The sequence below is a fragment of the Microtus oregoni genome, unplaced genomic scaffold, assembly GCF_018167655.1.
Source record: "Microtus oregoni isolate MIOR12 unplaced genomic scaffold, Mior012 000005F_ref0000423, whole genome shotgun sequence".
NCBI lineage: Eukaryota > Metazoa > Chordata > Mammalia > Rodentia > Cricetidae > Microtus > Microtus oregoni.
Window position 1 is genome coordinate 49468046 of NW_024543064.1, and position 25650 is coordinate 49493695.

Consider the following 25650-nt stretch of genomic DNA (forward strand, 5'->3'; position numbering starts at 1 on the left):
AATGTAACTGTAGGAAGTTTTTCATTACTTTATTTAAGTAATGTTTGTTTATTATTATAAAAAGAACTACAGCAAAAATTTAATATTCTTCCCTTGGAAGTGCTTTTGGGAGTCCCATAAATCTCTTGTGTTCTACTTAAAATAATAATTATTTCTTTTCTGTCTAAATTATAAATGTATTTTGTTTTTTGAAACAGTGAAATGGATCCACATGTTAGAGATTGTATAAGGAGTTACACGGAAGACTGGGCGATCGTAATCAGAAAGTAAGTTGCTCGGCTACTGTCTATTTAACTGGTGGATCAGTGGCTAAGAACACTTGCTGCTGTTGTAGAGGACACAGGTTTGGTTCAGGGCACCCACATTACAACCATCTGGAATTCTGCTTTCAGAATAGCTCATAGCCTCTTTAGCATTCAGGCACAAGGCATGCATATGATCACACACGTGCAGGCCAGCACTCATACATAAAATGAGAATAAGTAAATCTGAAAAAAGTAACCTAGTAGAAATTTTAATGTATTAAGTTATATTTCATAAAAATTGTAAGACAAAAATCATTAAACAAAATGGTCAGAGAAGCAGAAGATTATTATCAATAGATATATTATTTCATGGAGCTCCATACTTTTGCTTGTTTTCTTTATAAAATATTAAGCTTGAAGGAATACTATTTTTGTCTTGTTAAGAATCAGTACAGACTGATTGGATGTAATGATGATAATTCTGTAGGCTCATTCTCTTAGGAAATCATGAGGGATATTGCTGAATAGTTTTTCTCAAAAAATTGAGGTTTTGTAAAACTTGCATAGCTAAGTTAAATTTAAAAGCCTACTTTCAGATCCAGCTATTTGAAGTTTTTTTTTTAAAAATATTGATTGATTGATTATTAATTATTGGCCTCAGAATCATGGTGGCTCATCATTAGTTGAGGCATGATGGGAGGGAAATTAACGTTAATGGGTAATTAATCATATGCTAGGGATTTTATTGAGGGCTTTATGCTCATAGCATTTATGAATTCAATTGATAGGAACCTCAGACTCAAAGCAGTTAAGGACACATTTTTCTGAGGTCCCAGAAACCAAAATGGAGGTGGCCAAGATTAGAAGCTAGGGCAGCAGATTCAAAAGCATACAGTTTTTCTTTTTTTTTTTTTAAAGGATTTATTTATTTATTATGTATATAACATTCTGCCTCGATGTATGCCCGCACGCCAGAGGAGGGCGCCAGATCTCAGTACAGATGGTTGTGAGCCACCATGTGGTTGCTGGGAATTGAACTCAGGACCTCTGGAAGAACAGCCAGTGCTCTTAACCTCTGAGCCATCTCTCCAGCCCCAAAAGCATACCGTTTTTCTGTCACACTAAATATTGTTATCTTTCTTGATGAGTGGGAGACAAAAGGGTGGACTAGAAGTTGTTGGTGTCTCAGAAAGACAGAAGGTGTGTGACCTGGACATAGGAGAACTATGATGCAGTATTCTACTTTGTGATCAGTTCTCGGCTACTAGGTTTTTATAAAAATGTTGTTAGAAAAGAAAGTAAATTATATTAACTTAGAAGTTCCAAACCCCTCCATATGTGTGTGTAAACTAATATATGTATATAATGATATATAGATCTTTTTGTTTTTCATTTTATATTGTAGATTTAAATTGAGAGCTGAAATACTTTTAAAATTCCACGCATATATATCTATTTACATTATTAAAATTTTATATTATTAATATGTATTTTCTACTAGTTTATTCTTTATCCTTGGCTCCTTGCTTTTTTCTGTTTGCTTGTTTTAGCTGACCGATTTTCTGAATAGAAAGTAAAATTTAAGTTATATACATCATTGGCCTGAAAGGAAGAAAATATGATTTACTTTTAGAAATGGATAGTCTGCTCTTTATTTGGATTAAAGGAACTTTGGGCGGACAGTTTTTTTTATTTTTTGGTCTTATTTTTGTTTTTCATTTTTCCTTGAGGCATGGTTACTTTGTACACAGAAAATGTGCATTGACTGTCCTGGGACAGCCTATAGACCAGGCTGGTCTCAAACCCACGGAGATCCTCCTGCCTCTGCTTCCAGAGTGCTGGGATTAAAGGTGTGTGTCATCACTACCTGGCTTTTTTTGGGGTGGTGAGCAGTGGACAATTTCTTAAATCCTGGGTTTATCACACTTAGAACTGCTAGCAGAGTTTCCTGTGGTGTTTGTGAGTAAACAAATAATTATGTATATATATATATATGCAGTTATTACATAAGAATGCAGAAAGAGAGATTTTCAGAAATTGATTTTATTTTGAATAGATACCATAAACTGGGAACAGGATTTAACCCTAACACGTTGGACAAGCAGAGAGAAAGACAGAAAGGACTGCCCAGACAGGTCTTTGAATCTGATGAAGCTCCAGATTGCAACAGCTACCAAGATGAGCAAGTAATATTTTTATTCTTAAATGACTGTGAGAAAGTATTTTTTTAGTTAATTAATATATCAATATTTATAGTTTAATATTTTTCATAACAGGATGACCTTAAAAGACGTTCGATGTCAATAGATGATACTCCAAGGGGTAGCTGGGCCTGCAGTATATTTGACTTAAAAAACTCACTTCCTGATGCCTTGCTTCCTAATTTACTTGATCGAACTCCAAATGAAGAAATAGACCATCAGAATGATGACCAAAGGAAATCAAACCGTCACAAGGAACTGTTTGCTTTGCATCCATCACCAGATGAGGTATTGCCTTTGCATATAAAGAAGCAAAGGAGGCCAGGCGTGGTGCATTCCTGTCATCCCAGCTACTTGGAAAGCTGAAGCAGGAGGATCACAAGTTTTAGGATTATTTGGGCTACATAATTAGTTCAAGGCAAACTTGGGTATCTTAGTAAGAGCCTATTAAAAACTAAGCTAAAAATAGGCCAGGGATGTGGCTCAGTGGCCAGAGCACTTACCTATCATGTGCAGGGCTGTAGGTACAGTCTCCAGAGCCACAAAGAGGCAGCAAGTGATTGTTAAGATACTCAGTTGGGGGTATGATTTGTACTTAGTATTACAGCCATGTTGGAAACAGAGCCATTGGATTTATGAGCTAAATATGCTTTTAGTACTAGTGGGCTGGTTTTTATCGAGGAGTGCACTGAATATAATGGCTTCTGTTTATACAAATGTGGCGTTCTTTGCTGTGTTTAATTGTGAAGACTGGAAGTATCAGAATGCTTAAAGTCTTAAAGACAAGTGGCAAGTTTTCATATTGGCGTTACTTCTCACTCTACAGGAAGAGCCAATAGAACGGCTTAGCATTCCTGATGTACCCAAAGAGCATTTTGGACAGAGACTTCTTGTAAAATGTTTATCACTAAAGTAAGTATTTCTTTTATTGTATAATTTCTATTACCTAGGCAATTATTTTAATTGCTAGTGTAACAAAACTTTAGACTTTATACTTGTGTGTTGTATTTATGAGGAATGATATTCCTTTTTTCTTTTGAAATTGTTATTTTTAAGATCTTATGTATTTATTTTGATTTTAAGAAAAATGTTTAATTATAGTTGGTGTTTTCCACATAATACATCTACTGTGTATACCTATTCAGGGAAGATAAAAATGTACATATATAAGAGACCACTGTTCTCAAATTATTTGGCTTATAAAGCTGAAACTGCAACTGGGGTGATGGTGCATATCTGTAATTGTGGCATTTTAGTAGGTTGCCGACAAGGGGCATGGGTTTGAGGCCACTTGAGCTGAATAACAAGACTCTCTGTTTTTCTCTCTCAGAAAAGTCATCTATTTATATTTTTAAGTTTTATAAATTTTTAAGTGCACCTTAAAGTTTCATTCCCCAAATAATTTCAGTCAGAAGGCTTTTGTGTAATGAGGACAAAACAGAGTGGCAGTCCGTGTATGGGTCCTGCCAGACTCCGGGAGTCAGCCTGTTAGTCTTTTTGCAGCGTTCATGTTAGGTTAAGGAAAGGATAGTTTGGATAGTTCCACACATTCATGGAGAAATTGACAGGCATAGATCTCAGTCTTTTACATTAAAAATTCTATAAGGAAAATCTAGGATTTTTTGCAAAGTTTTATTTTTTAACATTTTTTTTATTTAAATGTAATCTCATATATCTTTGATCATAATCTTTCCCCTCCCCCAGTTCCTCTAAGATTTTTCCTGCCTTCCTTCTCACCCAACACCATGTTCTCTCTTACTTTCTTTGCCTCTGTATCTCTCAGGAAAATAAACAAAAGTGAAAATCAAAACAAATAAACAAAAAACTCAATAGAACAAAAATACAAAACCAAAAGAGAAAGAACACATTTTATGATTGGTCAACTGCTCTTGGGCAGGGGACCTGCTCTGGAGTGTAGTTGATATGCCCAGTGACACTCCTTTGGGGAGAACTTGTTCCCTTTCCCAGCAGGTACTGATTATAAATAACTTCTTGGTTGGGGTTAGGTTAGAAGTTTGTGTCCACTTCTGAACTGGGACCTGTTCAAGCTGGCTTGAACCTGTCAATTCTTGTGCATACGGTCAGTCTCTGTGAGTTAATATATGTACGAGTTGTGTTGTGTCTGGAAGATGCTGTTTCTTTGGAGTTATCCACCACCTCTGTTCTTAGAATCTTTCTGTCTCCCCTTCTGCATAGATTCCCTGAGCCTTGAGGAGAGGGGTTTAATAAAGATAGCCACTTAGGGCTGAGGTCTCTATAGAGTCTCTACAGCATTCGCCACATGTTGTCCAGTTGTTCTGTGTTAATTGCCATCTACTGCTAGAAGATGCTTCTCTGATGATAGCTGATCAAAACACTGTTCTGAATCCTAGCCAGGTGTCTTATTTTATGTGTATGAGCATGTAAATACAGGCGCTGGAGAACACTAGATCCCTGGAACTGGAGTTACAGTCGATTGTGAGCCATCCAGCAAGAGTGCTGGGAACAGAACTCTTGTCCTTGGCAAGAGCAGCATATGTGCCTTTCTCTGAGAAGAGAGTCATCTTTCCAGCCCCTGAAGTGATTTTCATTTAGAAATAGAAAGCATCTTGGGAGACAAACACAAAGGTTAATTTCATGACCTTCTTTTCTTTCTTTTTTTTCTCCCCTCCCCTCCCCTCCCCCCCTCCCCTCCCCTCCTCTCCCCTCCTCTCCTCTTCTCTTCTCTTCTTCTTGGTCTTTTGAGATAGGATTTTTCTGAGAAAGTAGCCTTGGCTGTCCTGGAACTCACTCTATAGACAAGGTTAGCCTGGAATTCAAAGATCCACCTGCCTCTGCCTCCTGAGTGCTGAGGTTAAAGGTGTGCACCACCACCGCCCGGCTTTATGAGCTTTTTAAACTCAATTGTTCACTAATCTCCAAATTAAAACCAACTATGGAAGGCTTAGTTTTCGTGCCTCCTTGCCCAGGGACAGTGTTGCCAAAGCAAGCTTGAGAAGCATTTTTTATGGCTCACACTGAATAGTATGTAGTTTCCACGTTGGTGCACGAAGCTAGAGCATTTTAGAGACAATGGTAAGTGCTGCACCTGTGCAGCCCGTATTCCAGCTTTGAAGAGCGTTTACCACCGTCTGTGGTGTTTGCTGGCCACTGTTTGATGAGGAGTTAGGATGACAAGAAGTCTCTCATTTTGAGACAGGGTCTCATTATGTATCTCTGTCTGTCCTGGGATTTACTATGTAGACCATGACCACTTGCCTCATGAGTGCTGGGATTAAAAGTACACACCACTGTGCCCAGCAAGAAGTCTTTTTCTCTAAACATCTAGGTTCTTCTTTTCTGTAGGTTGGACTCTGTTTTGAAGTGTGTTTTCCCGTGATGACAGTTAAATGTCATGTGCCCTTGGGGTGACTTCATACCTATGTCCTGCTTTCCCAGTAGTTTCGCTTAGTTTTTGTTGTCTCTAGAGTACGTCTACAAGCCAAGCTGTATTTTCTTTATTTTACAAACAAGAAAATGTGAATTAAAGAGAATTAGTATGAATTCTGCTTAATTCAATTTCAATGCTCAGAGAGTCATTGAAAAAAGAAACCTTGCTTTTCTCATTATAGTGTGTTATTATAGGCTTATTAGTTTTAACTTAAGAAAAAGATTTAATTTCTAGCTCTCTCTGGACAAAAGAGATCAGCCAGAGAGATTTCTTTGTCTGTATTATGACAGTTTTCTTTCTTTGGAAGCCAAAGCTTTATGCATTTAGTTAAGTTCATGTAGAAACATATTAGATAAATTGAGTAGACTTTTCTGCATAGCTTGACTTCTACATTATATTATACTTAAAGTCCTTTTAGCAGCCATGGTGATACTGGTTGTATACCACAAATTTATTTATTGACAGGGTCTCATCTTTTCTAGGTTAGAACTTACTGTGCAGCTGACAATGACCTTGAGTTTTCTGATTCTACAACAGAATTACACCCTAGCTTTAAACTTTATAGTTGGAGGTCACCATAATGTGAACTGTATTAAAGGGTCACAGCATCAGGGAGGTTGAGGATCACTGCAGTAGAGGATTTTTATATGGTTAATAAGTACGTGAAAAGCTGTATATGGTAAGATATTGCAGTACCACTTACCCTGCCGAGTCTCAAGGAGAAGAGGATGCAGAGTAGATACTTAGTGGTTGTCAAGTGCTGAAAGAGTCTCTGAGATCCCATTGTGCTCAGCCTCGGTTTGTGTTGCTAGGGGAGGTGTTAGCTGGAAGTGAAGGGGAGGAAGAGTGAAGTCTCCCTTTGCAGTGTTCATTTCCTGTATTCCTTCCCTGTGGAGACCTCAGAGGCCACAGCTTCTCTGTCAAGGGCTGCTTACCTTGTCTCTTGCTTACCACTTCCTTAGCCTTGGATTGATGATTTTCACAGTATATACATGGTTGTTTTCAGATTCTGTGCACATCTTTTTGAATGGCTCTTTATTGAACTTGTGCTGTGGAAATGTTATCTCTCTCTTAGAGGGGCGCTGACCTTGACTTACAATCAGCAGACAGGTGCAGTGGAGCAGGGTTATTGCAGCTCCAACACTGCTTAGCAATCTTTTCTTAGTATGTCTTGCTGTTGGGGCTGCACAACGCAGGATGCTCAGTCACATTCCAGACTTCTACTTTTGAAATATGGGTAATGTTCCTTCAGCTGACAGCCAAAATGGTCTGCAGCATGGCCAGGTGTCCTCTTGGGCACATTGTCTTTGGCTGAGGCACCACTGTGCTGTTGTTTCAATCAATCAATCAACTTCTCACTAACTTTGAGTTAGTAAACATGTACCACCTTACTGTGTGCTAGCTCTGGTTAAGGAAAGTGTATTAAACATCTCAAGTATAAAGTTAGAAAGAACTTTCGACATTTTCATCAAACAGGAATTACCTTCCCAGCATTAAAATGATAAGATTTAAGATATGGAAATTTGCCCATTGACTATTGAGTTAAAAGAGCAGATCACAAAATAGTATTATATTCTTTATTTAAAGAAAAGTATTTCACATGCACATTTTACACTCGGACAAAAAGTCTGGGTAGATGGCCACCCAACTTCATCCCAGTTCTTTCTGCACAGAAGGAGTTTCCAAATGTTTCTGATTTTCTCAGAATGTTTTAAATGTATTTTAATTTTTTGGGTGTGTATTATTTGATTTATAGCCTGGAAAAGAAAATATTTTAAAACTTTATTTTAGAGTGAACACACCTAAGTAAATAACCTAATTACAGGTTAGAAAGTAATTAGTGCCACAAAATGGACAGAAAATTTTGAGAGACTTAGGATATTTAATTATTGCTGGAAAAATAAGGAGATTTATAAAGAGAGCATATTGGTTTTGAAACTCTGAAAGATATATGTGGAAAGTGTCTTAGAAGGAGAAGTAATGCAGAGATAGGCATGGGTGTGAAAGAGGAAGGTATTGAAATAATGAAGTTTGAAATCCAGATTTCTTTTTTCCAAAGAGATCTTTCTGGATCTTGATCTGGATCTCTGGTGTGTGAGTTCCTGGTGTGTGTGTGTGTATGTGTGTGTGTGTGTGTGTGTGTGTGTGTATCTGTTTCTGTCCTTCTGTCTCAGTTCATGTGTCCATATGTGGATATGTACATGTGAGTATAGATGTCTGTGGTGTCCTGAAGAGGGAGCCAGCTCCCCTAAAGCTGGAATTCCAGGGTAGTTGTTAGCTGCCTCAGCCTGATGTAGGTTTTGGGAACTGAACTTGGGTTCTCTGCAAGAGCAGCCGTCTTAATTGATGAGCCATATCTCTAGCCCCAGATTTACCTTTCATATGTATTTTGAAGTTAGTTTATCTTTTTTCTTCATACAGGTTTGAGATTGAAATTGAGCCCATTTTTGCAAGTTTGGCTTTATATGATGTCAAGGAAAAAAAAAAGGTAAGTTTCTGGGATTTGATTGCAGTCATTGTTATAATCGTAAATTTCAGAAACCTGCTTACATTCTTTATAAGATAAACATTCCTCATCTGCTGTTAACTGAAATTTACCCTTCCAAGACTAGTTACATATTTTCTTCTTATAGGAAACACTTTAGTTGAAACCTGGTTTTTGATTTATTGAAAAAAATTCCTAAAGCAAATAGCAGAAGCAACTTTTAAGAAATAGACAAGCAAGCTAGGGAGTGGTGGTGCGTGCCTTTAATCCCAGCATTTGGGAGGCAGAGGCAGGCGAATCTCTGTGGGTTTGAGGACAGCCTGGTTGAGGATAACTGGCACTGTTACTTAGAGAAGAGAAATCTTGTCTTGAGAAACAAAGAACAACCAAAAAAAAAAAAAAAGACAAGCTAATACTGGATTGGGAACTGTCTGAAAGCAGTATGTAGAAATAAACATGACGATCACCGAAGTTTATTGATGCAGTTTGTAACCTTTTATAGCCACAGCTGTTTTGTGTCTATTTAGGTGGTGTGTCTGAAGGAATGAATTTGGTTTACTGTGCTGCTTTTTTTGTGCTTCAGAGTTTTCAGGGGGTATTAAACAGCTTTTCTTGATATTTTTTTCTTCTTCTCCGTCTCCTTCCCTCTCCCTTCCCCTTTCTCTGCTGTTTCTGGGGTGCTGGGGATGGAGCCCAGGGTTCTGAGCATTCTAGCCTGGAAATTAGCCCTTGGCCACATCTCCAGTCCAGCATTTCTTCCTTTAGTATAGTAAGTCATGCTGAAGGAGAGACTTGAAGGTGCCTTCAGTGTCAGCATATGACCTGTGATAGATTTCTTCAGGAGAACTTGCTCTAGTAGCTTATATTTGTAAAATGAAAATTGCTGAGATGTTATTAACATAAAATTTTAAAATTCAGTTTGTAGTCAGTCAATCAGTGGTAATTAGCTTAGCTGTATTTTAAACTAAGGAACTTAAGTCTCATTAGAAAATGTTTCCATGTTATATTCCAAAGTAGTTCATACAGTTTTTTGACTTTGATGTAGAAATGTAGATTGGTCTCAGTGAAATATATACTCAACTACAAATTAGAATGGAGTGTTTTAGAATATAATCTTTCATTATGTATATTTTATATATATGCTTTTTGTGTATTTCAAAAATTTTGTAAAAGTGTAATGTATGAATGTATTTTTCAGATTTCAGAAAACTTTTATTTTGACCTTAATTCAGAACAAATGAAGGGATTGTTACGGCCACACGTACCACCTGCTGCCATTACCACTCTGGCAAGATCAGCCATTTTTTCTATAACTTATCCTTCCCAAGACGTCTTTCTTGTGATAAAGGTGAGAATATCTTTAACAGGTGTATTTATTGTTTGGTGTCTATTCCTGTCATTGTCAATATTGCAAACTTAGTAACCTGTTTTTACTTGGTTTTGTCTTTGAGTCTTTGCAATGCCACATTGGACATATGCTGTAGTTACAACCTGACTTTTGACTTTCCCTGAATGGGAAGTAGAGTTAATCATGGCTCTGCAGTCAACAAGCAGTGGGTTGTCTTAAGGGATTGCCTCATGGGATCCTGGGAGCTGACAGCTCTCTCTCTGATTTGTTGGGCAAGCTGCCACGTGCCAGTCCACCTAGCCTTGAGTCTAGAGTCCACGTGATAACGGACTGGAGACTGAGGCTTGGTTTCTATTTTCTTCAGGAAACCTCAGTCTTTGTTTGTAAACCTTTCAACTGATTCACAGTAGAGATTAATCAACTCTAGTCAAAGTCTACTATTCTAATCCTTGATGATCTCTTAAAAAAAGAAAAACAAAACACTTTTCCAGCAACATTTAGAGCAGTGCTTTCATACTGTGGGTCACAACCTCTTTGGGGCTTGAATGATCCACAGGGGAGACATATCATATATCCTGCCTAGCAGATGTGTACATTATGATTCATAACAGTAACAAAATGACAGTTATGAAGTAGCAATGAAATAATTTTTTGGCTGGGGGGGTCATTGCAACATGAGGAACTATATTAAAGGGTCACAGCATTAGGAAGGTTGAGAACCACGGACTTAAAGGAATGCTTGACCAAATAACTGAATATTCGGGTCTGTTTACATTAACGCTCATAGTTGCTATAGTGCAATTATTTTATTCAGTTTCTAAGTCATATAAATATGAAAGCTAAACTGTTGAAGTCCTAGGTCATTGTGATTTGACTATCAACCAGGTACAGTAAGAGTTGCCCTCTGGGCATAGAGGCACATGCCTATAACTAGTGTTGAAAAGGTGGGGGCAGGAGGTTGGAAACGTAGAGGGCAGCTGGACTACCTAGCAAGAGCCTGCCTCTGAAAAAGCAAAACAAAGTGAAAAAGCAGCCACACAATGCTCCGAGCATACCTCCCCCAGAAAAGTATTTAGAAATTCTAGAGACTAGCCATGCTGGTGATAAGGTCTATGATTCCAGCTCCTTGGTAGGCTGAGGCAGGAGGGTTGCAATTTCAAGGTTAGGTTGGGTTATAGAGTGAGTTTGAGGCCAGCCTGGGCAACTTAAGGAAAACTTGTCTCAAAATCAAAAATAAAATGAGGGCTGAGGATGTAGGTTCATCCCCAGCAATTGGGGAATAAATTCAGATATTACTATGCTGCTATCTTGTTATAGCTTAAAGACTGATTGGGACCAGCAGGTGGCTCTGCAGGTGTTCACTTTTTAGCCCAGCTCAAGTACTTGAGTTTGTTCCTTAAATCTATATGGTGGATGAAGAGAATTGACTTTGGCATGCTTGTGGTGCCATCTCCTTCATACACAAAGTAAATAAATAAATATTCAAGACAGATAAACAGAAGAATTTGGTTACTTGACTTTGGTTAAATTGACCTTGACTTGAGAGCAGCCTACAATATATTCCTTAGTCCCTTATTTATGTAATTTATATAATATGAAATTTTAATTAGATTGTAAAGTGGATTTTCATAAAAATTAGCCCTTTTTACCCACAGGAATAATGTCCCAATTTGTTGGGTGCATTCCTGTGAATTCAGGTTAAAATTAGTCTTAGTTTCAGTGAACATCCCAGAAGAAATTTATTTTAGAAAATCCTCTTAAGTGAGGTGAGTGAGTTCTCCTGGGTGTGGTGGTGCATACCTTTAATCCTGCCTTCATCTCAGCACCACAGAGGCAGGTGCATCTGTGAGTTCAAGGCCAGTCTGGTCTACACAGCAAGTTCTAGAACAGCCAGACCTACATAGAGAGACCCTGCCTTCAAATACTTATTATGATGTTGATGATATTATAATTATTTTATATAAAATAATGATATAATTATTTAAAAAGAAATGAACATGAATGAGCAATATAGTTATTTTACATGGGTAAAATGGCAAGTTTTTATAAACTAGATCATCTCAGAAGAAAAGAGCTAGTAAGGCAAAGATGACTGGAATATAGATGGCTTGGAAGTGAAGAGATTTAGTCGTCATAATGGGAATAAGCGGCTTTAAGGAATAGAATAAAAAACATTGAATGTAAACGCTCATTACAAAGAAATAGGTAGGTAAATCATGATAAATCCATGATGTTATGTAACAAACATGAGAATAGTGAAAAATAAGTCTATATATCATAATTCTCATAAAATATAAGCAAATGTAGATTTGCATGTATATATAAATGCATGTGTATGTGAGAAATGTTTTGTAATTTCCAAAATGAAAAATATTACTAAATTTTGTTTTATTTGATGTATTTGGTTGTTTTCTGTGCATGTGTCTGTGATGCCCGCAGAAGGGCGTCAGATCCCCTGGGAACTGGGGTTATAGATGATTGTGAACTGTCATGTGGCTGCTGGGAATCAGACCTTGGTTCTCTTGGAGTAGCATGTTCTAAGTGCCAAGCCATCTTTTTTTTTTTTTTTTAAATATTTATTTATTTATTATGTATACAATATTCTGTCTGTATGCCTGAAGGCCAGAAGAGGGCACCAAACCTCTTTACAGATGGTTGTGAGCCACCATGTGGTTGCTGGGAATTGAACTCAGGACCTTTGGAAGAGCAGGCAATGCTCTTAACCACTGAGCCATCTCTCCAGCCCCCAAGCCATCTTTTTAACTTCGGCCCTTTTAAAGGAAATTAGTTTTGGAGATTTTCTTTAGTTATTTGTGGTCCATCATGATATTTCTCTCTTTTTTTTTTCCCAAGAAGAATAGTATAGTTTGACTTATAGTTTCAGTCCATCATTATCATTTCTTGAGAGGAAATTTCCTTAGCACCTGTGTTGTGTAGTTGTTGCTATACTAGAACAAAGAGAGGATATCCCCGTGGACTGTACAGAAAGTCTTTATTTATATTTCTATTACGGTGTTTGTATATTTATCTATACATTATGATATGTGCATTGGTCAGCCAGTCTGGGCTCTAGTGTTTTCAGATGGTTGTATTTGTGTGTCTGTCTGTAGGTTTTCTGAAACCAGATGATCATGTTTGTGTCTGTACGTTGTCTGGAATCAGTTGAATTGTCTCTGGCTGGAGATGTTCTGTTTGTGTGTCGTTTTTAGTGGTAAATTCTTGATCTTTGTAGACATACTAAAGAGTAGACTCAGTTGCAAGAGCTGTTTTTCAAGTCTTTGGCCATATCACAGCAGCCAACATCTCAGTTGCTAAAGCAGGTCATAACAGAACATACACTCAGGCAACTGGGGTATATCTAAATAGGCCACGTCTGGAAGGAAGTTTACAGATCTTGTAGCAAAGGTTGAGGAATTGGACTGTTAGTGCAGTATTGCTGACTGGAATATTTGGATTCTTATTCAGCAAGAATTATTAATTCCCTATCTTTTTTTGTCTTCTTTATTGGCTTGCTCGTTTTGTGGCTAAGTAGATGAAGAAGTTCTATTGTCTTCTATGTAATGTTATTTAGAAGAAAAAAAAAGCACAAAGCACATTGAAAGAAACTTACACAGACAAGTAAAACTTGATTACACTTAGGTGATGTTAATAAAATGTACTTAAAATTATTTAAATTAAAATTTTATTGAAATGTGATACAATTGTAAAAGAAATTATGGAAGTTGTAAATGTGTAGTTTGATTAATTATCCTATAATGAATACACTTATGTGAACACCCAGGTCACGAAACAAAAAAGGAATTCCAGAAAACACCCTAACAAGCTTCTTTACTACAGTGTTTGTGTAATGTAGTACCCCCATTCCATCCACTGCCCTGTTTCTCTTCAACACGGTTCCCGTTTTTGAACAGTTAAAGGGATCAGAGAGAGAGCAGAGTTGGGGAGGGAAAGAAAGGGAGAAAGAACTTTTTTCCCGTCCATATAATTCAGTAGTTGGTATTGTTGCTTGAAACAAGTTTTAAATGTATTTTATTGCTTCTTAGTATTTCATCGTATGAATATATGATAACTTGTCCATTATATTGGCTGGGGACACTTTGGTTCATTTAAATTTGTGACTTGTATTTTAATTTGATGAACATTTGCAATCTGTTAGGAGTTGAAGTGTGGTTCATAATACCTAGCTGAGACTCCACTGGAGAACACTGATTTCCCTTTTGCCAGCAGCTATCAATTGCAGATAACATCTTGGTTAAGGGTGAGACTCTGTCTCCTTTTCTCCCTCTCAGTGTTGAGACTCCATCTGGCTTGAACCTGTGTAGGCCCTGTGTGTGCTGTCAGTCTCTGAGTTCACATGTGCACCAGTCCTGCTGTGTCTGGAAGACACTGTTTCTTTGACCCACATCTAGAGCTCCTACGGTCTTCCTGCCTTTTTTACTCAGCTGTCTGAGCTGTGAGGGGCAGCATGATGAAATCAGGTCTTGATGCTTCCATAAGTAGCCATCCACAAAGTGAGCCAGTTCCCCTGCCCTGTTTCAAAACAGACGTAAATTTTAAAAAATCATAGGAAATTGAGGTATTTTAGAGAAATATGGGAATTGAAAAAAATCTGTCTAGTCCCTTAAGACTGTTATTGTGAGGGGAGGCTAGAGAGATGCCTTAGTGGTTAAGATCACTTGACGCTCTTACAGAGGACCTGAATTCAGATCTCAGCACCTCTTCAGGTGGCACAGCATCACCTGTAACTCCAGTTCCAGGGGATCTGACGCCTTCTGACTCCCGTGGGCACCTGCACGTGATGTCTTGATTTGCTTTGTATTGCTATGACCATGACTAAAAGCAATTTGGGAAGAGTCTAAAAAGTATTGTTGCTGATTTTAGTGGGAAAGTTTTGGGTCACTCTTGAGAATGTTAGCCGTGTGCTTTTCATATATAGCTTTATTAGATTAAGATAGTTTCCTTGTATTCATAGTTTTTTGAGTGTTTCTATAGGGAAATGGTTCTGTATTATTTTTTAATCCATTTTTTTGCACAGAGATAATTATTCCCCTTTCCTCTGACATCCTATTAATGTGTGCTGTATTATATTAATTTTTAATATATTGAAGCATCCTTGCATTTCTGACTAAGTACATTTATTTTTAAAACTTTAGCTTAACTTTTCTATGTTTGCTTCTGACAGCTAGAAAAAGTCCTACAGCAAGGAGACATTGGAGAATGTGCAGAGCCATATATGATTTTCAAAGAAGCTGATGCCACCAAGGTACCATGTTAGGCCCTGATTTTCCCATGCCACTCCTATTCTAATTTGGGAAAAATAGAAACATGTACGGTTCTTTAAAACATTTTACTGTTAATTTATTTCTTTCTCTTTTTCCTTTCATGCTGATCCCTGTTTTCTTTGTCATTTAGCATGTGTCAAGTCCTGTGCTAGTCTTAAAAGTCTCTTCCACCTATATCTACTTCTTTAAAAGTTGTTTTTGGCAGGAGAGGCAGAAAGATAACTTAGTGTGGGTAATGGCATTTGTTGTGCAAGCCTGGTGACCTTAACTTGACCCCAAACTCCAAAATGTTCTCTTCTGCACTTGAAGACATACACAGTGAAACACTCCTCCCATGACTCACCCCCCCCAATAGTATTAGTAGTAATTGTAATTTAAGTAGAGCTTAATAAATACTCTCTTGATGAGAACTAAGCTAATTAACTTCTAATTCATTTAAAAGTTCTGTTATTTACAAAATAGTGATGTTGATAAAATCAATGTTCCTAACATTGAAATTACTGTGATTTTGTCATCTTGAGAGAAAAGAAAGATGGGCAAGGGTCATGCACACATACGTTCGTAAGTAGGAGGTTAGGAAAAGAGCGTAGTTGTGGTATCATTAGCAGCTGCCAGTAATAAAATATCCAGGCTATGACTTGTTAAGTTGTTTTGCTGTGAAGGAGGGAAGTAGCTGAGCTAATTTCTAACAGTCCATAAATTACAACAACATGAGGATGGGAGCAGGGACACAAACAGGGCAATGATAAACAGGTCCAGACCAACAATAAAAGGAAGAAAGGAAAAACACTGCTGCTGCAGGACCAAACTCTGGAGTGTGATCGTGGACCAGGCACACACCCACATGTAAGTCATCCTGAAGCTGGCTCAGAGTTCAGGACTCTGAAACCTGTCACTTCCTTCATTTAGAGTGAGCTGTGTGCTGCTGAGTGTTCTGCCATGGGACTCAGCTGGTGTCCTGGTTTGCTTTCTATTCCCAGGATAAACACCAGGCCTAAAAACAACTTTCGATTTGTACATCCTCGGCCATATCTGCATACAATCATAGTCCATATGTTTTAGGATTACTGTTGCTATTGGGCTTACATTTCCACATATGTAGTCCGGGAACATGGAGGCTTACTCAGCCTGCATGCATTCTTATAGAACCCAGGTCTACCAACACAAGGATAGTACCAACCACAGTGGGCTGGGCCCTCCCCCATTGATCACTAACTAAGAAAATGCCTTACAGCTAGTTCTTATGGAGACATTTTAATTGAGGTTTAATTGAGGTTCCTCGTCTCTGATGACTTATTATTATCTGATGACTTGTTATTATTATTGCAAGTTGACATAAAACTGGCCAGTGCTCAATCACTGAGTGAAATCAGGGTAGGGACCTAAAGGCAGAAGACCATAAGAAATACTGATTACTGGCTTGTTCCAGGTTCATGTTTCTGTCTTCCTGATACCTCTTGGGATTACCACTGAGGCAGCACTGCCTGCAGTGGGCTGGGTCTCCCACATCAGTCATTAATTAAGAAAACGTCCCACAGACTTGACTACAAGCTAATCTGATGGAGGCAGTTTTCTGAATTGAGGTATCCTCTTTCCAGCTGAGCCTGGTTTGTGTCAAGTTGGCAAAACCCTAAATAGTATAGCTAGGGGGATATAGAAAACTACCAAAATGGTACCGATATCTATTGCTGTGTCTAGTGTACATCCAAAAAAGTTCTTGCTTAAAGAACCTGAATATCACGTATAGCTCATTTGGTAGAGGTCTTTGCCAGCATGCACAAAGCCATAGGTTCACTCCCCAGCACCTCATGAAACTGATGTAGCTTATGCCTGTAGTTTTGGGGTGGAAGTGGTAGGATGGAGGTCTGAGGCCGTCCTTCAATATGTAGCAAGTTTGAGGGCAGTCTGGGATGCATGAACTCCTGACCAAAAAGAAAAGAAGGAAGAGAAAGTCGCCTAAATACCAAGCGTGCTTCTGTCTATCAGTCAGTGTAAATATGTACAGAAAAAATAGACTAAGGCACTGGTGTACTTGTGAGTTTATGTAGCAGAACCGATTTAATGTGTTAAATGATACCCAGGGAAACACCAGAACAACTTAACATGAATATCTTTGTATGAGCAGTTGTTTTTTTTTTAAAAGATAGTTTTGAGAAGGCCTCAGTTTCTGAGAAATTTTTAAGGAACACTCAGGTTTTATCTGGAGCTCATAAAGACAAACCTCTTCTAGATCTCTTTAATTCCTAGTTGTTCTGGCATTAAATCTTGTGTTAAAAAGACGGACTATGGTGTCACTTCCTTTCCTCAAAGATCACTTACAGTACATCCGTGTGCTTGGCCCTCTCACCTTTCTTTTCTGTCAAGGTGACGTAATCATAAACAGAGATTTCAGTGCTCTGTTCCATGCATACATTCGTAGAATGATTTGAGGAGTGGTGTTCAGGTTGTACCTTGTATTTTAACTGATGAAAGTTGCTATTTTCTCCTCTTCACATTGAGGATAAGAACCTGGGTTGTTGCACATGACGGGCAAGCAAGCACTCCACCTCTGAGCCTCATGCTCAGCCTTTCTTTACTGTCTTTGCTGAGTACTGAGCACTTAACCTGCCCTCAATACTGTCTGAAATAGCCCTTAGGTGCTTACCTTCAAGTGTGATCACGGATAAAGTTATGTTTTACAGAATAAGGAAAAATTGGAGAAGCTGAAAAGTCAAGCTGACCAGTTTTGCCAGAGACTTGGGAAATACCGCATGCCTTTTGCTTGGACGGCGATTCATTTAATGAATATTGTTAGCAGTGCTGGCAGTTTAGAAAGGGACTCCACAGAAGTAGAAATCAGTACTGGAGGTAAGATTGCTTTGTATCTGTTATTTCTAAAGCAGTAATCTCTCCGCCTTCTATAGGCTCACTTTATTGTAGCCTGGGCAGTGTCCTGCGACTTGTTAGATTTCCTTAGCTGGGCTGGAGCTACATGCCTATAATCCCATTGCTTGGCTGAGTCAGCAGCAGTTTCAGATAAAGGTCAGCCAAGGCTTCATTTATGAGGCTCTGCCACCCCTCACCCTAAATCAAAAAGAAGGGGCAAATAAATTTAAATATTGTTTATTTATTGAAATACAATTTGCATGTTATAAAGTCATCCATTTAAAGTATATGCTACGGTGCTTTATTTTGCTGTGGTCATGGGGCACTAAAGGCACCACCAAAGTCAGTGTTTAGAACATGTTCACACCTATTAGTAATTACTCCTCATTATCCCCAAGTTCCCAAGCCCATTCTTAAACAGTCGCTAGTATACTTTCTGTCTTTATGGGTTTGTCTATTTCAGGCATATAATGGAACTAGAATTAAATAGTGTATGGTGTTGGTGGCAAGCTTGTTTAATATAATATAATGTTTTCACAGGTATTACCCGTGTGTAGCATGTTTTAGTATTTGATTTCCTTTTGTTGTCATGACACTCCATTGTATTTATATACTGCATTTTATTTAATCTGTTCATTATTGATAATAATTTGAATTTATAAAAATACTGCATTATTATATAATCATTTCTATTTGTAAAATCTAGTGATGTCACTTGATTCGTTAATATAATAATTTTAGTGCTTTGTGTTTTTTCCTACAGTTTAGTTAAAGGTTTGTCAGATTTAATAGTCTGTTGTCTTTTCCCTCTAGTTTCTGTTTTACTTATTTTCGTTCTACCACTGTTCTTATGTAATTCTCTGGTGTTTTTGGGTTTAGTTTCTCTTTCAGTGCATAGTGATCTTCATGACTTGGCTTCTCCATTGTTGTCATGGAGACATGGAGAATCACTCCCAGCTTCTTTAGACACATAGTTCCTTAAAGTGTGAGATGAAATTACGGTTTCTAGAGTTTGTTTTCTTTATTTTAAATTTGAGTCTTGCTATTATCACAGACAGGCCTTGAATTTATGGTTCTTTTTCGTTAGTCTTCTGAGCGCTGGGTTTATCAACTGTGCCATGTCAGGATGAGGTATTTCTTTTGATTAGAAGCATTTCTGGCGATCACGTCCCCCAGAGCCTGTAGCAGTATCTGGCCATCATCACCTGCCCTGGAGCCCTGCTGTAGCAGTATCTCACATGTTTTGGTGTGCTGCGTCTCCATACTTCTTACTTTCTGATTTCCTTTGGGAACAACTTTTTCCTAGAGTTCCTATTTCTTTTTTAGAAATAGTGTTTTTTTTTCACTTATGCATATTTGTGAATTCCCTAATTATTCTTTTATTGTTAATTTATAGTTTATCCAAGTTTTAGTAAATACTTTATTTTCATCTTTTTGGTCTCTTCATATCTTGTCTTACGTCCTGGAGAATGTCTTATAACTTGTTGATAATAGTGTTATTCTGCTTTTGCTTAGTAGAGTATGGTATAACCAACTGTCTTTAGACCACAGTGCTTGCATAGTTCTAAAATTCTTCTTTCCGTGTTAATCTTTAATATCGTTGTCCTTTTAGGTCACAAAAGTGGGGTTATGTTGTATGTGTGGGTTTGCATTCCAGCAGCATGGAGGGGAAGATTATCATGCCAAGTCTTTGAACTTGTACCTTGTCTTTTGAATTAGTTTCAGCTCAAATGCTAAGGCTTGAGAGACAGTTATAGTTCACTTAGGTGGGTCCTTCATAGTGGTGCATACTTCTCTTGCGCTGACTCGCTACATCGCTGGGCATACAGTTAGATCATCATATGCTAGAGACTCCGTATTGGCCACTGTAGAAGTGAGGCCGAAGATTCAGATGGAACGCTTTCTTACTCCTTACCCCAGTAGTGAATCCTTCTAGAGTAACCTGTCAGCTGAGTAAAGTACAACTTTCAACACGAATGGATTCTTTCTCATGTTCACTTTATATAAAACTGACAGTCTTCTTTCCTCTTTGGCAGAACGCAAAGGTTCTTGGTCAGAGAGGAGGAACTCTAGTCTTGTTGGTAGGCGGTCTCTGGAAAGGACAACCAGTGGCGATGATGCTTGCAACCTGACCAGCTTTCGGCCTGCCACCCTCACTGTGGCAAATTTTTTTAAGCAGGTAATGCTCTGTTATGTAGGGACTTTGGGGAGGTGTTAGTAAGGCTATCACTTGCTTTTAGGAGAGCGGTTAACTGTTTTTCCATGTATGTCCATGCCATAATGTCAAGAACTTCTAGCAGCTTTTAAATAAAAATGAATATAAGAGTAAAAACTAGTAAGAATATGAAATAATTGACATTGTATTTGTTTTATCACTAACTTTATTTAAATGTTTACATTGACATTTTCAATGCATTAAAATTTGTCTTTCATACCTATATCTTATTCAGTTGTTATAATGAACTTATCTATTTTAATTGTTATTATCTTTAATTCTGTGTATGCACGTGTATCTGTGTGTGGGCATGTAGGCAGTTCCTTGCAGAGACCAGTGACATCAGATTGTCCTGGAGCCACAGTTACAGGTGGTTAAAGCCCATATTATTATGGGTGTTAGGAACTGAGCTCGGGTCCTCTGCAGTATAGCACGTGGTCTTCACCGCTGAGCCGTCTAGACTCCAATGGCCTTTTCTTAAATACTGACGGCTTGTGAATTGTCAGAGTGATGTGTGCTTCCCCACCCACCATATGCTGAACTTCGCTAGCTCACCGGTGGGTGGTTCATGGAGCAGAACTTCCCGACTCCACCTCTGTGCTGAAACTGAGTGTGGGAGGTAATGTTGAGTAGTCAAGACACTTTTTTCATCAAACATTTTATTCTTGAAGATATTTTCTGTCTACTTCTAATCTAATCAATGTTTTCCACATGTCATTTCATGAAAATCAATTTAGTAGGTAACACACAGCTTTAAAAAAAAGTAGAGTTTTGAAAATCTAAAAAATAAGTGCATTTCATATATTGAGTTTAAATATTGCTTCCCAGATCCCTCCTTTTCCCTCTTTTTTTTTTTAATGTGGATACATTTGTATGTGTATATATACACTGGGTTTTGATGTCAAATGGGTTTTATATTGTGAATGAAGATTTAAAAAAATTAAAAATGTGTTTTATGTGGCCAGATGACCCAAAACTATGGAAGAATGAGGAGAAAACTTTTTATTAGTGTGACAGATTAATGAGGTGTACCAACCATGAATTTGGGAGCAGATAAGAAAACGCTCCTTCTGAGGTGTTATTCTGAGTGGGATGGAGCAAACTCTGGCCTGCTGGTGTAGTGTAGTGTAGAGAGGACAAGAGCAGAACGCATGTGCTTTGAGTTGGAGAAGTCTCCTTGAAGCCATGGTCCGTCAGCAGCTCTGAGCATGGATGGAGGGCTTCAAATTAAAGTATTATTTAACATATATAAAACAAAATGAGTTATCTGTATTGATGGTAATATGTCATGTTTTATTACATGTGTACATTGTGTAATCTTTATGTTAAACATTTCCAACTTCGCAAATTTTGGTTACAGCTTTACTGTGAAAACTACATGTTCTCACAATATTTTGAAATTAGAGTTCATCATTTCAGTCTATAATCATTCTGTTGTATAGTCACACTCTAGTTGGCTCTGTTTTTAGTACTAGAAGTAGGGTACCGCACAAATCCGTATAAAAAGTTAAAAATAAATGATTGCTCAAAACACAGGGCAGAGCAAAGCTTTCCAGTTGACATTCTTCATTGAAAATATTTAGCTATAAATATGTATTATTTTTGTAGGTATTTTAAATAGCTAGACTATTATACATCACAAAAATGCAAATTAAGTAAAAAGCAGAGACTGTGGTTTTATTTAGCAAAGTAGAATTCAGTCAATAAATTTCCCTTAAATGAGATTTAGCTCCACTTCCCCATTTTATGAGAAATTACTCCCTGTAGTTGTAGTGGTATAGTTAATCATGTAATGTTTCAAGTGTCCACAATTATTAGAAATACACAGAGGTTTTAAAAGAAAAGTAAATCCATACAGCGATTGTAAAGACATTTGTTTTATACATTAATACACTTGTGTTTTTGTGTCAGGGGCACACAGTACTAAACAAACAGTGACGGGAAGAGTTTCAGCTTGGCCATTCTCATGAGCTTAACTTCTTCCTTCATGTGGAGGTTGGCTGGGTCAGCTGACCTAGATTGGTTTCTAGAAAAACTCAGTTTTTCCATCCTCTACCAGAGGAAGAAATTCAAGAGCGGACCAGCCGGCTTGGATGAATGCTCTAAAAGTCTCAGTTTAGGTATTTGCTCAATGACAAGAGGGAGGTACATAGAGCCACGCATAGGGAATGAAGTCGTGTCCCACCCAGTAAAAGGCACAGAAATGGATGGTAATCATCACTAAAGAAAGAAGGCTAACTGGGTGGTGATGGCATATGCTTTCAATCCCAGCACTCAGGAGGAAGATCTCTGAGTTTGAGGGCAGCCTGGTCTACAGAGCGAGTTTCAGGACAGCCAGGGCTATACTGTCTCAAAAAAAAAACAAAAAAACAAAAACAAAAACAAAACCCCAAACAAAAGAGTAGATGTTAGTATTAAAACTTAATGCATAAGAAAATAAAAAGTCTAGAGATAACCTTCAGTGTATTAATGAATAAAGAATGAAGGCCTATATTCTGTGCTCAATAAAGAGAATATACTGCTTTATATACTGTTTTAGCAGCTAATGAAAATTTTAAATTAATTAATCATATAAAGCCTCTACCTTTTATTTATTTTTATTTTTTGGTTTTTCTAGATAGGGTTCTCTGTATATCCTTGGTTGTTCTGGAACTCTCTGTAGACCAGACTGATCTTGAACTCAGAGAGATCTGCCTGCCTCTGATTCCCAAGTTCTGGGACCAAAGGTGTATGCCCCGTCTCAGCTTGATTTTTATTTTATAAAGCTACATTTTCTACCTTTAACTCAATAAAAGAACAATTATTATTGTTATTATTTATTTTTGTGAAAATGTAGCATGTCTGAAGATTCTGGATTTGAGAATTTTTGGAATATAAAGTTAAAAAATATATGATCTAAATCGTAATTTGTAATTGTCCCATGTTTTTGTATTTGTCTTCTTTTGGTTCTGTTTTATGTCTACATTCTTATTTTTCTTTTTATACCTACCTTTAATTTGCATCGATTGTCTGTATACTAGATGTTGTATAATACTTTATGGGCTAAGTAATAGATCATCACTGTGTACATAAATTAAAATGATTTGTAGCATTATAAATCTCAGGTTTGAAAACATGAGACAGGTTAGGAAGCTATTTCTTCTAATAAATACGTCAGTCTTTCTGGCAGCATATATGCATAAGTTGGTGCTTATTTGCAAACACTAAAAATTTATTTCTTATTTCCTGCTTTTGTTTTATTAAATACTTTTTCTCAATATCATTGAAATTAGGAAGGAGACCGCTTAAGTGATGAAGATCTGTACAAGTTCCTCGCTGATATGAGAAGGCCATCTTCTGTCTTACGGAGGCTGAGACCGATTACAGGTATTTCCAGGTTTTGAGTGATACGGTAATTATCACTGATAATTATTTGCCCCTTTTCCCGTTTATCTGGCCCATACATCTTTCTGTGCTCAATACATGTCAGTGTTTTCTGTCTCACTACCATGTGGGCTAACAATTTGGATTCTGAATTCAGAACCATTATTAAATTAGCTCTAAACTGAGAATGATGAATTATAATTGTGGCTGAACATGCGTATGGACAGCAAGTATACAGAAGCGGGTCACTGCTACTGTTAGAGCCGACAGTCCAGAGTAGAACTGACCAGGAGTCTGCTAAACCAGATGGTAACATCTGTGCAAAGAACCCGTCAAGCTGAAAATCAAGTCACTTCCTCTCAAAGTTTAGCCAGTCCTGTACTAGTAGTCTTTTGTTTTGGTTTTTGAGTACCTAGGGTTCTCTGTGGAGCCCTGGCCGTCCTGCCTCTCCCTGTTGAGTGTTGGGATCAAAGGTGTGCGTCTACACACCCTACTTGCTCTCTTGTTCTTTAATTCTATACTTCCCATTCTTTCAGTTAGCATTTACTATTTTACATGCACCTATGCATGGATGTCATGTTTAACAAATTGAATCTTGATAAAATGGAATGATTTCAATATCTAAGTGCTTGATTATTGATTTCTATACTATTCATCACAGATTTTTATAAAATAATGCCAAAATCCTACTAAGAACAATCTGTGTTAATAAAAGTTCTGTTGCTGTGGCAGATTGCTTCGAATGAAGATAAATTACCTAAGATTAATCAACTTCAAAGGAGGAATGTTTCCCTTTGACCCGCTTTTCAGAGCTTCCAGTCGATAGGCGAGCGGCTTTGCTTTGGGACCAGTCCTGAAGTGTAACACTTCGGTCCAGCAAAGCTGCTTAGTGTATGGTTCGCGGAAGTAGACGGAAGGACCAGGGGATGCTTCTCAGGGGCACACTTCCGATGGTGGAACTTCCTCCCACTAGGCCCTACCCCTTAACATCTCTGTCATGTCCTAGTTAGTGCCACGCCCTAGTGAAAAGTCTCTGGGAGGCACTGAGACCCAAGGGTAGCCATCACAGAGCACTTACATTCACAGTGACTTTATAATGTATTTCTCACAGCTCAGCTGAAGATAGACATTTCTCCTGCACCTGAAAATCCCCATTATTGCCTAACCCCAGAGCTGCTTCAGGTGAAGCTTTACCCTGACAGCCGAGTCAGGCCCACCAGAGAAATTCTGGAATTTCCTGCCAGGGATGTCTATGTTCCAAACACTACTTACAGGTAAGATATACAATCTTGGTGAATTCTCAGATAAAATACTGTATATTCTAATATTAAAATAGAACCAGGATGAAACTCTCAATCTTATGTATATTTATTACTTTTTCTGTCTCTTATGCCTTCCACTCTTAAAGCACAATTTTATTAATAATTGTCATGTATGTAATAAGCTGTGCCTGTGTGCCAGGTATAATGTTAATGACCTTATAAACTATAGCCCTCATGTTCTAGGTAATTAAGCTGAAGGATGGAGAAATTTAAAATATTGCTGAGCATCGCATTTTAGTGTGGTGGTGGCCAGCATTTGATTATGGGGCTGTTTGGTTAAAGCGTTTGAACTGCAAATTTATGTTTCCTCAAATGTTAGGTATTAGTAGAATTTTGGGTTACACACGAATCTAATGCATATGCTTCTGGCATCAGGCTGTAGGTAATCAGCACTTGTGGAGTGTATGTTGTGTAGAGAGCAACAGGCTGTTATATGTACGGCTTCTCAGACTGAACACTGTGCAGCTGCTGTCTAGGCCTTTGCACACACTGCCTGAGAATGATGTTCCTTTGTTGTTAATAATAATTAATTGTGGAGATCAAGACTTGACATGTCTGTTGGGAAGTCTAGCAGGTAGCTCAGAGACAATCTAAAACAGAATTTAAGTTTCAGTTTGGACTCATATGCCATCCCAATAGTGCTACTTTTATTTCCCAAGCTCCTCAGTCCCAAATTTTTAGAATCATTAGTGCTTTACTTCTTTCCTTACCTACATTTCATTTGGTCAACAAGTTATATAGATTCTACTTTTAAAAATGTACCTCCAATCCAATGCTTTTTACCATTGTACCTTTTTAAAACTCTAGTGTAAGTTACCATATAGAGCATTACTGTCAGGTAGAAATATCGTTAAACAAAACTTGTAATTTACAATTTTATAGTTGCTATATGTTTATAATCAGGTGAAAACAATA

The 25650-nt window shown here is 37.8% G+C and overlaps 1 protein-coding gene across 11 annotated transcripts in view; it reads left to right on the forward strand.

Moving 5' to 3' along the window:
• The window catches only part of Dock7 (dedicator of cytokinesis 7), a 189363-nt gene that overhangs the window by 34449 nt on the left and 129264 nt on the right, over nucleotides 1-25650 (forward strand). For all 11 annotated transcript variants that reach the window (XR_005974334.1, XR_005974335.1, XM_041651518.1 and 8 more), the window contains exons 4-14: nucleotides 198-266; nucleotides 2302-2431; nucleotides 2522-2734; nucleotides 3273-3358; nucleotides 8277-8343; nucleotides 9539-9688; nucleotides 14871-14951; nucleotides 17652-17817; nucleotides 19872-20014; nucleotides 23323-23416; nucleotides 24525-24687. Coding sequence is in view for 9 of the 11 variants with exons in the window: in XM_041651518.1 (XP_041507452.1) it covers nucleotides 198-266; nucleotides 2302-2431; nucleotides 2522-2734; nucleotides 3273-3358; nucleotides 8277-8343; nucleotides 9539-9688; nucleotides 14871-14951; nucleotides 17652-17817; nucleotides 19872-20014; nucleotides 23323-23416; nucleotides 24525-24687 (1362 nt within the window). In the remaining 2 variants the exon portion in view is untranslated. The remainder of the gene's footprint in view (nucleotides 1-197; nucleotides 267-2301; nucleotides 2432-2521; nucleotides 2735-3272; nucleotides 3359-8276; nucleotides 8344-9538; nucleotides 9689-14870; nucleotides 14952-17651; nucleotides 17818-19871; nucleotides 20015-23322; nucleotides 23417-24524; nucleotides 24688-25650) is intronic.